Source organism: Mustelus asterias, unplaced genomic scaffold, assembly GCF_964213995.1.
Source record: "Mustelus asterias unplaced genomic scaffold, sMusAst1.hap1.1 HAP1_SCAFFOLD_992, whole genome shotgun sequence".
NCBI classification, from domain to species: domain Eukaryota; kingdom Metazoa; phylum Chordata; class Chondrichthyes; order Carcharhiniformes; family Triakidae; genus Mustelus; species Mustelus asterias.
The window spans coordinates 125,074-137,500 of record NW_027590938.1 but is presented as its reverse complement, the minus strand read 5'-3'; the positions used below and the strand labels follow the sequence as shown (position 1 = coordinate 137,500).

At 61.2% G+C, this 12,427-nt stretch overlaps 1 protein-coding gene across 2 annotated transcripts in view; it reads right to left on the bottom strand.

The window, feature by feature from the left end:
- The window catches only part of LOC144487730 (rho guanine nucleotide exchange factor 12-like), a 136,846-nt gene that overhangs the window by 1,657 nt on the left and 122,762 nt on the right, over positions 1–12,427 (bottom strand). For both annotated transcript variants that reach the window (XM_078205798.1, XM_078205799.1), the window contains exons 10-12: positions 7,625–7,730; positions 3,824–3,935; positions 1,136–1,159 (exon numbers count right to left, since the gene is read on the bottom strand). In XM_078205798.1, the coding sequence (XP_078061924.1) occupies positions 1,136–1,159; positions 3,824–3,935; positions 7,625–7,730 (242 nt within the window). The remainder of the gene's footprint in view (positions 1–1,135; positions 1,160–3,823; positions 3,936–7,624; positions 7,731–12,427) is intronic.

Here is a 12,427-nt window from a genome sequence, read left to right as displayed (position 1 = left end):
ACTGAGGGAGTGCCGCACTGTCAGAGGGTCAGTACTGAGGGAGTGCTGCACTGTCAGAGGGTCAGTATTGAGGGAGCGCTGCACTGTCAGAGGGTCAGTACTGAGGGAGTGCTGCACTGTCAGAGGGTCAGTATTGAGGGAGTGCTGCACTGTCAGAGGGTGACTTGGAATGTGTTGCAGGGAATGCCGTCCACGGGGAGCGCTGGGCCCAGTGTCTGCAATGATCAGGACAGAGAGAAACACTGGACCCAAGGAGCAAGAGTAGTCCATTCAGCCCTTCAAGCCTGCTGCCTCATTGGCGATGATCCTGACTGTGGCTGCAACCCCTCCGCACCCGGGAGAGGGGAGCGGAGGACCCCCTACACCGGGGAGGGGGTGCGGGGGACTCGCTGCACCGGGGAGTCGGGGACCCTCCCCATCGGGGAGGGGGAGCGGGGGATTCTCTGCTCCGGGGAGCGGGGGACCCTCCCCATCGGGGAGGGGGAGCGGGGGATTCTCTGCTCCGGGGAGGGGGAGTGGGGGACCCTCGGCACCGGGGAGGGGGAGCGGGGGACCCCCTGCACCGGGGAGGGGGTGCGGGGGACTCGCTGCACCGGGGAGTCGGGGACCCTCCCCATCGGGGAGGGGGAGCGGGCGACCCTCGGCACCGGGGAGGGGGAGCGGGGTCCCTCGGCACCGGGGAGGGGTAGCGGGGGACCCTCGGCACCGGGGAGGGGGAGCGGGGGACCCTCGGCACCGGGGAGGGGGAGCGGGGGACCCTCGGCACCGGGGAGGGGGAGCGGGGGACCCTCGGCACCGGGGAGGGGCGAATGGGGCCAGCCTATGGAGACCGGGAGATGCTGGGTCTCCCAAGCAAGGGTCTTATGCAGGGCCTGGGAGTCAGGATGGCTCTAACTCGGTGACCCACCTCAGTTACTCAAAGGGGAGGAGAGGATGTATTGCTCACTCTGAACCCTCGCACCACTCCCCCCACAGCTAGCGGGTTCCACCGAACACGGTGTAACACACGCGCACGGACGTCCCACTCCTTCCAGCCCCCACACACACTCCAGCCTGCAGCAAGGGCCCTCGTCCCGGGAATATACTGACCAGACACACACCCAGGAAGGAACACATCCAGTTGCATAAATCTTACCTCCTTCTGGTCGCTGGTCAGCATCTGAAAAACAAGAACAGAGCATTAGAATCATAGAATCCCTATCCCCATAACCCCACGCATTTACCCTAGCCAGTCCCCCTGACACTAATGGACAATTTAACACGGCCAATCCACCTAACCAGCACATCTTTGGAGTGTGGGAGGAAACCGGAGCACCCGGAAGAAACCCACGCGGACACGGGGGGGGAAACGTGCAGACTCCACACAGACAGTGACCCAGCTGGGAATCGAACCCAGGTCCCTGGCGCTGTGAGGCTGCAATGCTGACCACTGTGCCACCGTGCTGCCCCAAATCATTAAATAACTGGTTTGGACAGCGAGTGGGGGCACAGGGGTGGGCACGAGGCGGAGGGTGCTCATGGGGGAGGAGGGGGGGGGGCACCGAGGCAGATACACATTCCCTGAGGGGGGGCACACTACTCCAGCAGTGGGTAAGACAGGTTAGCCCCTCCTGCCTGTTTTCATGAGGATTGTAGGCTATCCTTCTATGGGAGGCATAACCCCAGCCATCCTTAGGCGCCGCCCCCCCCCGCCCCCACCTCACGGCCCCTCACTTTACAGTTGCTGCGGGAAGTTATGGATTCCTGTGAACTGCCTCACTCCTGCTCTGTCCCACACCGGCCATCGCTCACTCCTGCTCTCCTTGGCCAACACCTGGGTCTTTCCTGTGGAGGGCACCACCATCTAGTGGCAGCAGCCCTGTACTGCTGCTGGCAATTCTGCAAGTTCCAGACACGGACAGCAGAGGGCAGCAGATGTCTCCACTCCCCCCTGACGTTGCCATGGTGAGATCAGTCAGTCATATTATAGAATCATTGAATCCCTATAGAGCAGGAGGCCATTCGGCCCATCGCGTCCTCACCGACTCTCTGACACAACATCTTACCGAGGCCCTCGCCTTTATTCTCTCGTGTAGCCCCGCGCATTTCCCATGGCTAACCCATTTAACCTACACATCTTTGGACACTAATATATAGCACGGCCAATCCACCTAACCGGTGCATTTTTGGACTGTGGGAGGAAATTGGAGCATCCAGAGGAAACCCACGCAGAAACGGGGAGAACGTGCAGACTCCACATAGTCACCAAATGCCAGGATTGAACCCGGGTCGCTGGCGCTCTCAGGCAGCAGTGCTAACCACTGTGCCACGCATCCCAAACCCCCTCCCCAGTGTAGAGGGTCCCCAATCCCCCCCTGCCCAGTGTAGAGGGTCCCCAATCCCCCCTCCCCAGTGTAGAGGGTCCCCAATCCCCCCCTCCCCAGTGTAGAGGGTCCCCAATCCCCCCCTGCCCAGTGTAGAGGGTCCCCAATCCCCCCTCCCCAGTGTAGAGGGTCCCCAATCCCCCCCTCCCCAGTGTAGAGGGTCCCCAATCCCCCCCTGCCCAGTGTAGAGGGTCCCCAATCCCCCCTCCCCAGTGTAGAGGGTCCCCAATCCCCCCCTCCCCAGTGTAGAGGGTCCCCAATCCCCCCCTCCCCAGTGTAGAGGGTCCCCAATCCCCCCCTCCCCAGTGTAGAGGGTCCCCAATCCCCCCCTCCCCAGTGTAGAGGGTCCCCAATCCCCCCTCCCCAATGTAGAGGGTCCCCAATCCCCCCTCCCCAGTGTAGAGGGTCCCCAATCCCCCCTCCCCAGTGTAGAGGGTCCCCAATCCCCCCCTCCCCAGTGCAGAGGGTCCCCAATCCCCCCTCCCCAGTGCAGAGGGTCCCCAATCCCCCCTCCCCAGTGCAGAGGGTCCCCAATCCCCCTTCCCCAGTGCAGAGGGTCCCCAATCCCCCCCTCCCCAGTGTAGAGGGTCCCCAATCCCCCCCTCCCCAGTGTAGAGGGTCCCCAATCCCCCCTCCCCAGTGTAGAGGGTCCCCAATACACCCTCCCCAGTGCAGAGGGTCCCCAATCCCCCCCTCCCCAGTGTAGAGGGTCCCCAATCCCCCCTCCCCAGTGCAGAGGGTCCCCAATCCCCCCCTCCCCAGTGCAGAGGGTCCCCAATCCCCCCTCCCCAGTGCAGAGGGTCCCCAATCCCCCCCTCCCCAGTGCAGAGGGTCCCCAATCCCCCCCTCCCCAGTGTAGAGGGTCCCCAATCCCCCCCTCCCCAGTGTAGAGGGTCCCCAATCCCCCCTCCCCAGTGCAGAGGGTTCCCAATCCCCCCTCCCCAGTGCAGAGGGTCCCCAATCCCCCCTCCCCAGTGTAGAGGGTCCCCAATCCCCCCTCCCCAGTGCAGAGGGTCCCCAATCCCCCCCTCCCCAGTGTAGAGGGTCCCCAATCCCCCCTCCCCAGTGCAGAGGGTCCCCAATCCCCCCCCTCCCCAGTGTAGAGTGTCCCCAAACCCCCCTCCCCAGTGTAGAGGGTCCCCAATCCCCCTTCCCCAGTGTAGAGGGTCCCCAAACCCCCCTCCCCAGTGTAGAGGGTCCCCAATCCCCCTTCCCCAGTGTAGAGGGTCCCCAATCCCCCTTCCCCAGTGTAGAGGGTCCCCGCTCCCCCTCCCCAATGTAGGGGGTCCCCAATCCCCCCTCCCCAATGTAGAGGGTCCCCAATCCCCCCTCCCCAATGTAGAGGGTCCCCAATCCCCCCTCCCCAGTGTAGAGGGTCCGTGATCCCCCTCCCCACTCTAGGTGGTCCGCACTGTCCCTGCCCCCCCCGTTGGAGGAGGGGTTACACGCTCGCCACTCACTGCTGCTGGCATCGTTACGGGGCTGTCGCCTCAGGTCCAAAATGCTGCCAATCCCCTTGCGTTTCTTCTCATCCGTCTTCACTGGTTCACTGTCCTTCTTCGGTGTGGGTGCCTGCACAGAACAACACAGCACAGCTCAGTACAGCTCAGCACAGCTCGGTACAGCTCGGTACAGCTCAGCTCAGCACAGCACAGCTCAGCACAGCTCGGCACAGCTCGGTACAGCTCGGTACAGCACAGCACAGCACAGCACAGCTCAGCACAGCTCAGTACAGCTCAGTACAGCACAGCACAGTACAGCTCAGTACAGCACAGCACAGTACAGCTCAGCACAGCTCAGTACAGCTCAGCTCAGCACAGCTCAGCACAGCTCAGCACAGCACAGCTCAGTACAGCTCGGTACAGCTCGGTACAGCTCAGTACAGCTCGGTACAGCTCAGCACAGCTCAGCACAGCACAGCTCAGTACAGCTCGGTACAGCTCGGCACAGCTCGGTACAGCTCGGTACAGCACAGCACAGCACAGCTCAGTACAGCACAGTACAGCTCAGTACAGAACAGTACAGCACAGCACAGAACAGTACAGCACAGCACAGTACAGCTCAGCTCAGCACAGTACAGCTCAGCACAGAACAGCACAGCTCAGCACAGCTCAGCACAGCTCAGCACAGCTCAAAACAGCACAGCTCAGCTCAGCACAGCACAGCTCAGTACAGCACAGCTCAGCACAGCACAGCTCAGCACAGCACAGCTCAGCACAGTACAGAACAGTACAGCACAGCACAGCTCAGTACAGCTCAGCACAGCTCACAGTCAGTCAGCAGGAACATGTACAGAGAAACAGCGCCGAGCACGGAGTAAACTTCCCAAAGCTGCTCACAGGAACATTCAGGCGGCACAATGCTGACACCGAGGCCAGCAGGAGACCGGTTAGCACCAGCTCAGTCACTGTGCTCAGCTTTATGGGTCACCTTAAAGGAGGAGGGAGAGAGGGGAGCGCAGAGTTTTATGGGGGAAATTCCAGAGCTAAATGGGGGCAATTCCAGAGCTTAGTGCTCTCCAGCCAGCTAAAGCCACGGACGACAATACTGGAGCGATGGGAATCGGAGAAAGCTCAAACAGCCAGAATCGGAGCATCGCAGAGATAGGGAAGGTAGAAGGGGCTGGAGGAGGTTACAGAGATAGGGAAGGTAGAAGGGGCTGGAGGAGGTTACAGAGATAGGGAAGGTAGAAGGGGCTGGAGGAGGTTACAGAGATAGGGAAGGTAGAAGGGGCTGGAGGAGGTTACAGAGATAGGGAAGGTAGAAGGGGCTGGAGGAGGTTACAGAGATAGGGAAGGTAGAAGGGGCTGGAGGAGGTTACAGAGATAGGGAAGAGTGCAGGTGCTGGAGGGGGTTATAGAAATAGGGAGGATTGTAGGAACTGGAGGAGGTTACAGAGATAGTGAGGGTTATAGGGGCTGGAGGAGGTTACAGAGATAGGAAGGGTTGTAGGGGCTGGAGGAGGTTACAGAGATAGGGAGGATTGTCGGGGCTAGTGGAGGTTACGGAGATAGGGAGGGGTGTAGGGGCTGGAGGAGGTTACAGAGATAGGGAGGGTTGTATGGACTGGAGGAGGTTACAGATGTGGAGATGCCGGTGTTGGACTGGGGTAAACACAGTAAGAAGTCTCACAACACCAGGTTAAAGTCCAACAGGTTTATTTGGTAGCAAACACCATAAGCTTTCGGAGCGCTGGTCCTTCGTCAGATGGAGTGGTCTCTGTTCTCCAACAGTGCACAGACACAGAAATCAAGTTACAGAATACTAATTAGAATGCAAATCTCTACAGCCAGCCAGGTCTTAAAGATACAGATAATGTGGGTGGAGGGAGCATTCAACACAGGTTAAAGAGATGTGTATTGTCTCCAGACAGAACAGCTAGTGAGATTCTGCAAGACCAGGGGAAAGCTGTGGGGGTTGCTGATAATGTGACATGAATCCAACATCCCAGTTTAGGCCGTCCTCATGTGTGCGGAACTTGGCTGGCTGTAGAGATTTGCATTCTAATTATTCTGTAACTTGATTTCTGTGTCTGTGCACTGTTGGAGAACAGAGACCACTCCATCTGACGAAGGAGCAGCGCTCCGAAAGCTTATGGTATTTGCTACCAAATAAACCTGTTGGACTTTAACTTGGTGTTGTGAGACTTCTTACGGAGGTTACAGAGACAGGGAGGGTTGTAGGAGCTGGAGGACGTTACAGAGATAGGGAGGGATGGAGGGGGTAACAGAGATAGGGAGGGGTGGAGGAGGTTACAGAGATCGGGAGGATTGTAGGGGCTTGTGGAGGTTACAGAGATAGGGAAGGTTGTAGGGGCTGGAGGAGGTTACAGATATAGGGAAGGATGTAGGCGCTGGAGGAGGTTACGGAGAGAGGGAGGGTTGTAGGGACTGGAAGAGTTACAGAGATGGGGAGGGGTGTAGGGGCTGGGGGAGGTTACAGAGATAGGGAAGGATGTAGGCGCTGGAGGAGGTTACGGAGAGAGGGAGGGTTGTAGGTGCTGGAGGAGGTTCCAGAGATAGGGAGGGTTGTAGGGGTTACAGAGATCGGGAGGTTTGTAGGGACTGGAAGAGTTACAGAGATGGGGAGGGGTGTAGGGGCTGGGGGAGGTTTGAGATGGGGAGGGGTGTAGGGGCTGGGGGAGGTTTGAGTTGGGGAGGGGTGTAGGGGCTGGGGGAGGTTTGAGTTGGGGAGGGGTGTAGGGGCTGGGGGAGGTTTGAGTTGGGGAGGGGTGTAGGGGCTGGGGGAGGTTTGAGTTGGGGAGGCCATGGTGTGGTTTGAACATTGAGAATTTGAATATTGAAATGCTCTTGGACTGGGAGGCAGTGTAGCTCAGGAAGCACAGGGCTATGGGGGGGGGGGGCAGTGGGATTAGTTTGGGGTTGACACAGGGCTATGGGGAGGGAGTGGGGTAGTGGCATTAGTTTGAGACTCTCACAGAGCTCTGGGTCAAAGCAGCCCTTCCAACTCAATGGAAAAGCTGAAATCTTCACCGACGCTGCGAACTATTCCCTGGTCCAATTGAAACTGCAGACATTCCAGGTTCCACAGGCATCGGCCGCACTCCCGGAGCTCCCTCAGCAAAACCCCTTCAACTACACCCACCATTACACTGGCTAATCGGCTGTGAGGGCATCAGACATCCGGAAGTACCCCACCCTCTCCCCCCGCAGCCACCCCTGCAGTGCAGGGTGAGCACAGTAAGAAGTCTCACAACACCAGGTTAAAGTCCAACAGGTTTATTTGGTAGCCAAGGCCACTAGCTTTCGGAACAGGCTGTTCCTTCGTCAGGTGGGTGGGAGTTCCCACCCACCTGACGAAGGAATGGCCTGTTCCAAAAGCTAGTGGCCTTGGCTACCAAATAAACCTGTTGGACTTTAACCTGGTGTTGTGAGACTTCTTACTGTGCTTACCCCAGTCCAACGCCGGCATCTCCACATCATGCAGGGTGAGGACAGAGACAAAACAATAATAAACAGCACAAGCTGTGCCTGATGCCACACCCCCTGCCCCCACCCCCACGGTGGTCCTGAGGGCGAGCAGACACCCGAACAGGACTTGGAGCGGAGGAGAACGGAAGCTGACTTTGGTAATCAGGCTGCCTGCCACGTTCGGGGTGGCAATGATGCCAGTATGTGCTATTCTCAGAACCGCAGTGCCATCTCCTTGAGCGAGCGGGCAGCCTTGGGGGTCTCGGTGCCCCGCCAATACCCCCCACACCCACCGGGCACCCCTTGCACCAGGGTCAAACCACCAGTCACCTTTCTGCGCATCAAGAAGTGTCGCTTCTTCTCAAGTATCCGCGGCTCCTTGGTCTTCACCCCCAGATGCTTCATATACGTCACCACAGCATTGTAGACGGTAGTGCTGCAGGGGAATGGGGAGGTTCGCAATGAGGAGGAGAGAAAGAACAGAGTTCAGTCAGTCGAGGACCTTAATCGCTGAGTGTTTTTGGCTGCTGGAAAAGCAGCGTCAGAGTTGCAGTCAACATGAAATAATTCCGCTTGTGTTCACTGTCCGCAGGCTGAGGGAACCACACTCGGGTCACCCAGCATTCATCATCGATCAAAATATCAGGCTGCTCGGGATCACACAGCTCTCAACATGCACTGGGGGCAGGGTTAGGCACTGGGAGTGGGGTGGGGAAGCAAATGCTTCGCAGAGAGGCAGAGGGAGCTTTACTCTGTATCTAACCCCGTGTTGTACCTGTCCTGGGAGTGTTTGATGGGGACAGTGTAGAGGGAGCTTTACTCTGTATCTAACCCCGTGCTGTACCTGTCCTGGGAGTGTTTGATGGGGACAGTGTAGAGGGAGCTTTACTCTGTATCTAACCCCGTGCTGTACCTGTCCTGGGAGTGTTTGATGGGGAGAGTGCAGAGGGAGCTTTACTCTGTATCTAACCCCGTGCTGTACCTGTCCTGGGAGTGTTTGATGGGGAGAGTGCAGAGGGAGCTTTACTCTGTATCTAACCCCGTGCTGTACCTGTCCTGGGAGTGTTTGATGGGGACAGTGTAGAGGGAGCTTTACTCTGTATCAGCCCATGCAGCACCGACAGCAGGAGCAGTGATCAGTCTCAATATCTGCTCCTCTCTCCTAATTGGAAGGGATGGGTACCTCTTCTAAGTTCTCCTTCCTGGCTGGAATTCCTGGGTTTGCCAGTTTTGTGGGGTTCGGGCAGGGGGTTTTGTGGGGTTCGGGCAGGGGGTTTTGTGGGGTTCGGGCAGGGGGTTTGGTGGGGTTCGGGCAGGGGGTTTGGTGGGGTTCGGGCAGGGGGTTTGGTGGGGTTCGGGCAGGGGGTTTGGTGGGGTTCGGGCAGGGGGTTTGGTGGGGTTCGGGCAGGGGGTTTGGTGGGGTTCGGGCAGGGGGTTTGGTGGGGTTCGGGCAGGGGGTTTGGTGGGGTTCGGGCAGGGGGTTTGGTGGGGTTCGGGCAGGGGGTTTGGTGGGGTTCGGGCAGGGGGTTTGGTGGGGTTCGGGCAGGGGGTTTGGTGGGGTTCGGGCAGGGGGTTTGGTGGGGTTCGGGCAGGGGGTTTGGTGGGGTTCGGGCAGGGGGTTTGGTGGGGTTCGGGCAGGGGGTTTGGTGGGGTTCGGGCAGGGGGTTTGGTGGGGTTCGGGCAGGGGGTTTGGTGGGGTTCGGGCAGGGGGTTTGGTGGGGTTCGGGCAGAGGGTTTGGTGGGGTTCGGGCAGAGGGTTTGGTGGGGTTCGGGCAGAGGGTTTGGTGGGGTTCGGGCAGAGGGTTTGGTGGGGTTCGGGCAGAGGGTTTGGTGGGGTTCGGGCAGAGGGTTTGGTGGGGTTCGGGCAGAGGGTTTGGTGGGGTTCGGGCAGAGGGTTTTGTGGGGTTCGGGCAGAGGGTTTTGTGGGGTTCGGGCAGAGGGTTTTGTGGGGTTCGGGCAGAGGGTTTTGTGGGGTTCGGGCAGAGGGTTTTGTGGGGTTCGGGCAGAGGGTTTTGTGGGGTTCGGGCAGAGGGTTTTGTGGGGTTCGGGCAGAGGGTTTTGTGGGGTTCGGGCAGAGGGTTTTGTGGGGTTCGGGCAGAGGGTTTTGTGGGGTTCGGGCAGAGGGTTTTGTGGGGTTCGGGCAGAGGGTTTTGTGGGGTTCGGGCAGAGGGTTTTGTGGGGTTCGGGCAGAGGGTTTTGTGGGGTTCGGGCAGAGGGTTTTGTGGGGTTCGGGCAGAGGGTTTTGTGGGGTTCGGGCAGAGGGTTTTGTGGGGTTCGGGCAGAGGGTTTTGTGGGGTTCGGGCAGAGGGTTTTGTGGGGTTCGGGCAGAGGGTTTTGTGGGGTTCGGGCAGAGGGTTTTGTGGGGTTCGGGCAGGGGGTTTTGTGGGGTTCGGGCAGGGGGTTTTGTGGGGTTCGGGCAGGGGGTTTTGTGGGGTTCGGGCAGGGGGTTTTGTGGGGTTCGGGCAGGGGGTTTTGTGGGGTTCGGGCAGGGGGTTTTGTGGGGTTCGGGCAGGGGGTTTTGTGGGGTTCGGGCAGGGGGTTTTGTGGGGTTCGGGCAGGGGGTTTTGTGGGGTTCGGGCAGGGGGTTTTGTGGGGTTCGGGCAGGGGGTTTTGTGGGGTTCGGGCAGGGGGTTTTGTGGGGTTCGGGCAGGGGGTTTTGTGGGGTTCGGGCAGGGGGTTTTGTGGGGTTCGGGCAGGGGGTTTTGTGGGGTTCGGGCAGGGGGCTTTGTGGGATTCGGGCAGAGGGCTTTGTGGGGTTCGGGCAGAGGGTTTTGTGGGGTTCGGGCAGGGGGTTTTGTGGGGTTCGGGCAGGGGGTTTTGTGGGGTGCGGGCAGGGGGTTTTGTGGGGTGCGGGCAGGGGGTTTTGTGGGGTGCGGGCAGGGGGTTTTGTGGGGTGCGGGCAGGGGGTTTTGTGGGGTGCGGGCAGGGGGTTTTGTGGGGTGCGGGCAGGGGGTTTTGTGGGGTGCGGGCAGGGGGTTTTGTGGGGTTCGGGCAGGGGGTTTTGTGGGGTTCGGGCAGGGGGTTTTGTGGGGTTCGGGCAGGGGGTTTTGTGGGGTTCGGGCAGGGGGTTTTGTGGGGTTCGGGCAGGGGGTTTTGTGGGGTTCGGGCAGGGGGTTTTGTGGGGTTCGGGCAGGGGGTTTTGTGGGGTTCGGGCAGGGGGTTTTGTGGGGTTCGGGCAGGGGGTTTTGTGGGGTTCGGGCAGGGGGTTTTGTGGGGTTCGGGCAGGGGGTTTTGTGGGGTTCGGGCAGGGGGCTTTGTGGGGTTCGGGCAGGGGGCTTTGTGGGGTTCGGGCAGGGGGCTTTGTGAGGTTCGGGCAGGGGGCTTTGTGGGGTTCGGGCAGGGGGCTTTGTGGGGTTCGGGCAGGGGGCTTTGTGGGGTTCGGGCAGTGGGGCTTTGTGGGGTTCGGGCAGGGGGCTTTGTGGGGTTCGGGCAGGGGGCTTTGTGGGGTTCGGGCAGGGGGCTTTGTGGGGTTCGGGCAGGGGGCTTTGTGGGGTTCGGGCAGGGGGCTTTGTGGGGTTCGGGCAGGGGGCTTTGTGGGGTTCGGGCAGGGTGCTTTGTGGGGTTCGGGCAGGGTGCTTTGTGGGGTTCGGGCAGGGTGCTTTGTGGGGTTCGGGCAGGGGGCTTTGTGGGGTTCGGGCAGGGGGCTTTGTGGGGTTCGGGCAGGGGGCTTTGTGGGGTTCGGGCAGGGGGCTTTGTGGGGTTCGGGCAGGGGCTTTGTGGGGTTCGGGCAGGGGGCTTTGTGGGGTTCGGGCAGGGGGCTTTGTGGGGTTCGGGCAGGGGGCTTTGTGGGGTTCGGGCAGGGGCTTTGTGGGGTTCGGGCAGGGGGCTTTGTGGGGTTCGGGCAGGGGGCTTTGTGGGGTTCGGGCAGGGGGCTTTGTGGGGTTCGGGCAGGGGGCTTTGTGGGGTTCGGGCAGGGGGCTTTGTGGGGTTCGGGCAGGGGGCTTTGTGGGGTTCGGGCAGGGGGCTTTGTGGGGTTCGGGCAGGGGGCTTTGTGGGTTCGGGCAGGGGGCTTTGTGGGGTTCGGGCAGGGGGCTTTGTGGGGTTCGGGCAGGGGGCTTTGTGGGGTTCGGGCAGGGGGCTTTGTGGGGTTCGGGCAGGGGGCTTTGTGGGGTTCGGGCAGGGGGCTTTGTGGGGTTCGGGCAGGGGGCTTTGTGGGGTTCGGGCAGGGGGCTTTGTGGGGTTCGGGCAGGGGGCTTTGTGGGGTTCGGGCAGGGGGCTTTGTGGGGTTCGGGCAGGGGGCTTTGTGGGGTTCGGGCAGGGGGCTTTGTGGGGTTCGGGCAGGGGCTTTGTGGGGTTCGGGCAGGGGGCTTTGTGGGGTTCGGGCAGGGCTTGTGGGGTTCGGGCAGGGGGCTTTGTGGGGTTCGGGCAGGGGGCTTTGTGGGGTTCGGGCAGGGGGCTTTGTGGGGTTCGGGCAGGGGGCTTTGTGGGGTTCGGGCAGGGGGCTTTGTGGGTTCGGGCAGGGGGCTTTGTGGGGTTCGGGCAGGGGGCTTTGTGGGGTTCGGGCAGGGGGCTTTGTGGGGTTCGGGCAGGGGGGCTTTGTGGGGTTCGGGCAGGGGGCTTTGTGGGGTTCGGGCAGGGGGCTTTGTGGGGTTCGGGCAGGGGGCTTTGTGGGGTTCGGGCAGGGGCTTTGTGGGGTTCGGGCAGGGGGCTTTGTGGGGTTCGGGCAGGGGGCTTTGTGGGGTTCGGGCAGGGGGCTTTGTGGGGTTCGGGCAGGGGGCTTTGTGGGGTTCGGGCAGGGGGCTTTGTGGGGTTCGGGCAGGGGGCTTTGTGGGGTTCGGGCAGGGGGCTTTGTGGGGTTCGGGCAGGGGGCTTTGTGGGGTTCGGGCAGGGGGCTTTGTGGGGTTCGGGCAGGGGGCTTTGTGGGGTTCGGGCAGGGGGCTTTGTGGGGTTCGGGCAGGGGGCTTTGTGGGTTCGGGCAGGGGGCTTTGTGGGGTTCGGGCAGGGGCTTTGTGGGGTTCGGGCAGGGGGCTTTGTGGGGTTCGGGCAGGGGGCTTTGTGGGGTTCGGGCAGGGGGCTTTGTGGGGTTCGGGCAGGGGCTTTGTGGGGTTCGGGCAGGGGGCTTTGTGGGGTTCGGGCATGGGGCTTTGTGGGGTTCGGGCAGGGGGCTTTGTGGGGTTCGGGCAGGGGGCTTTG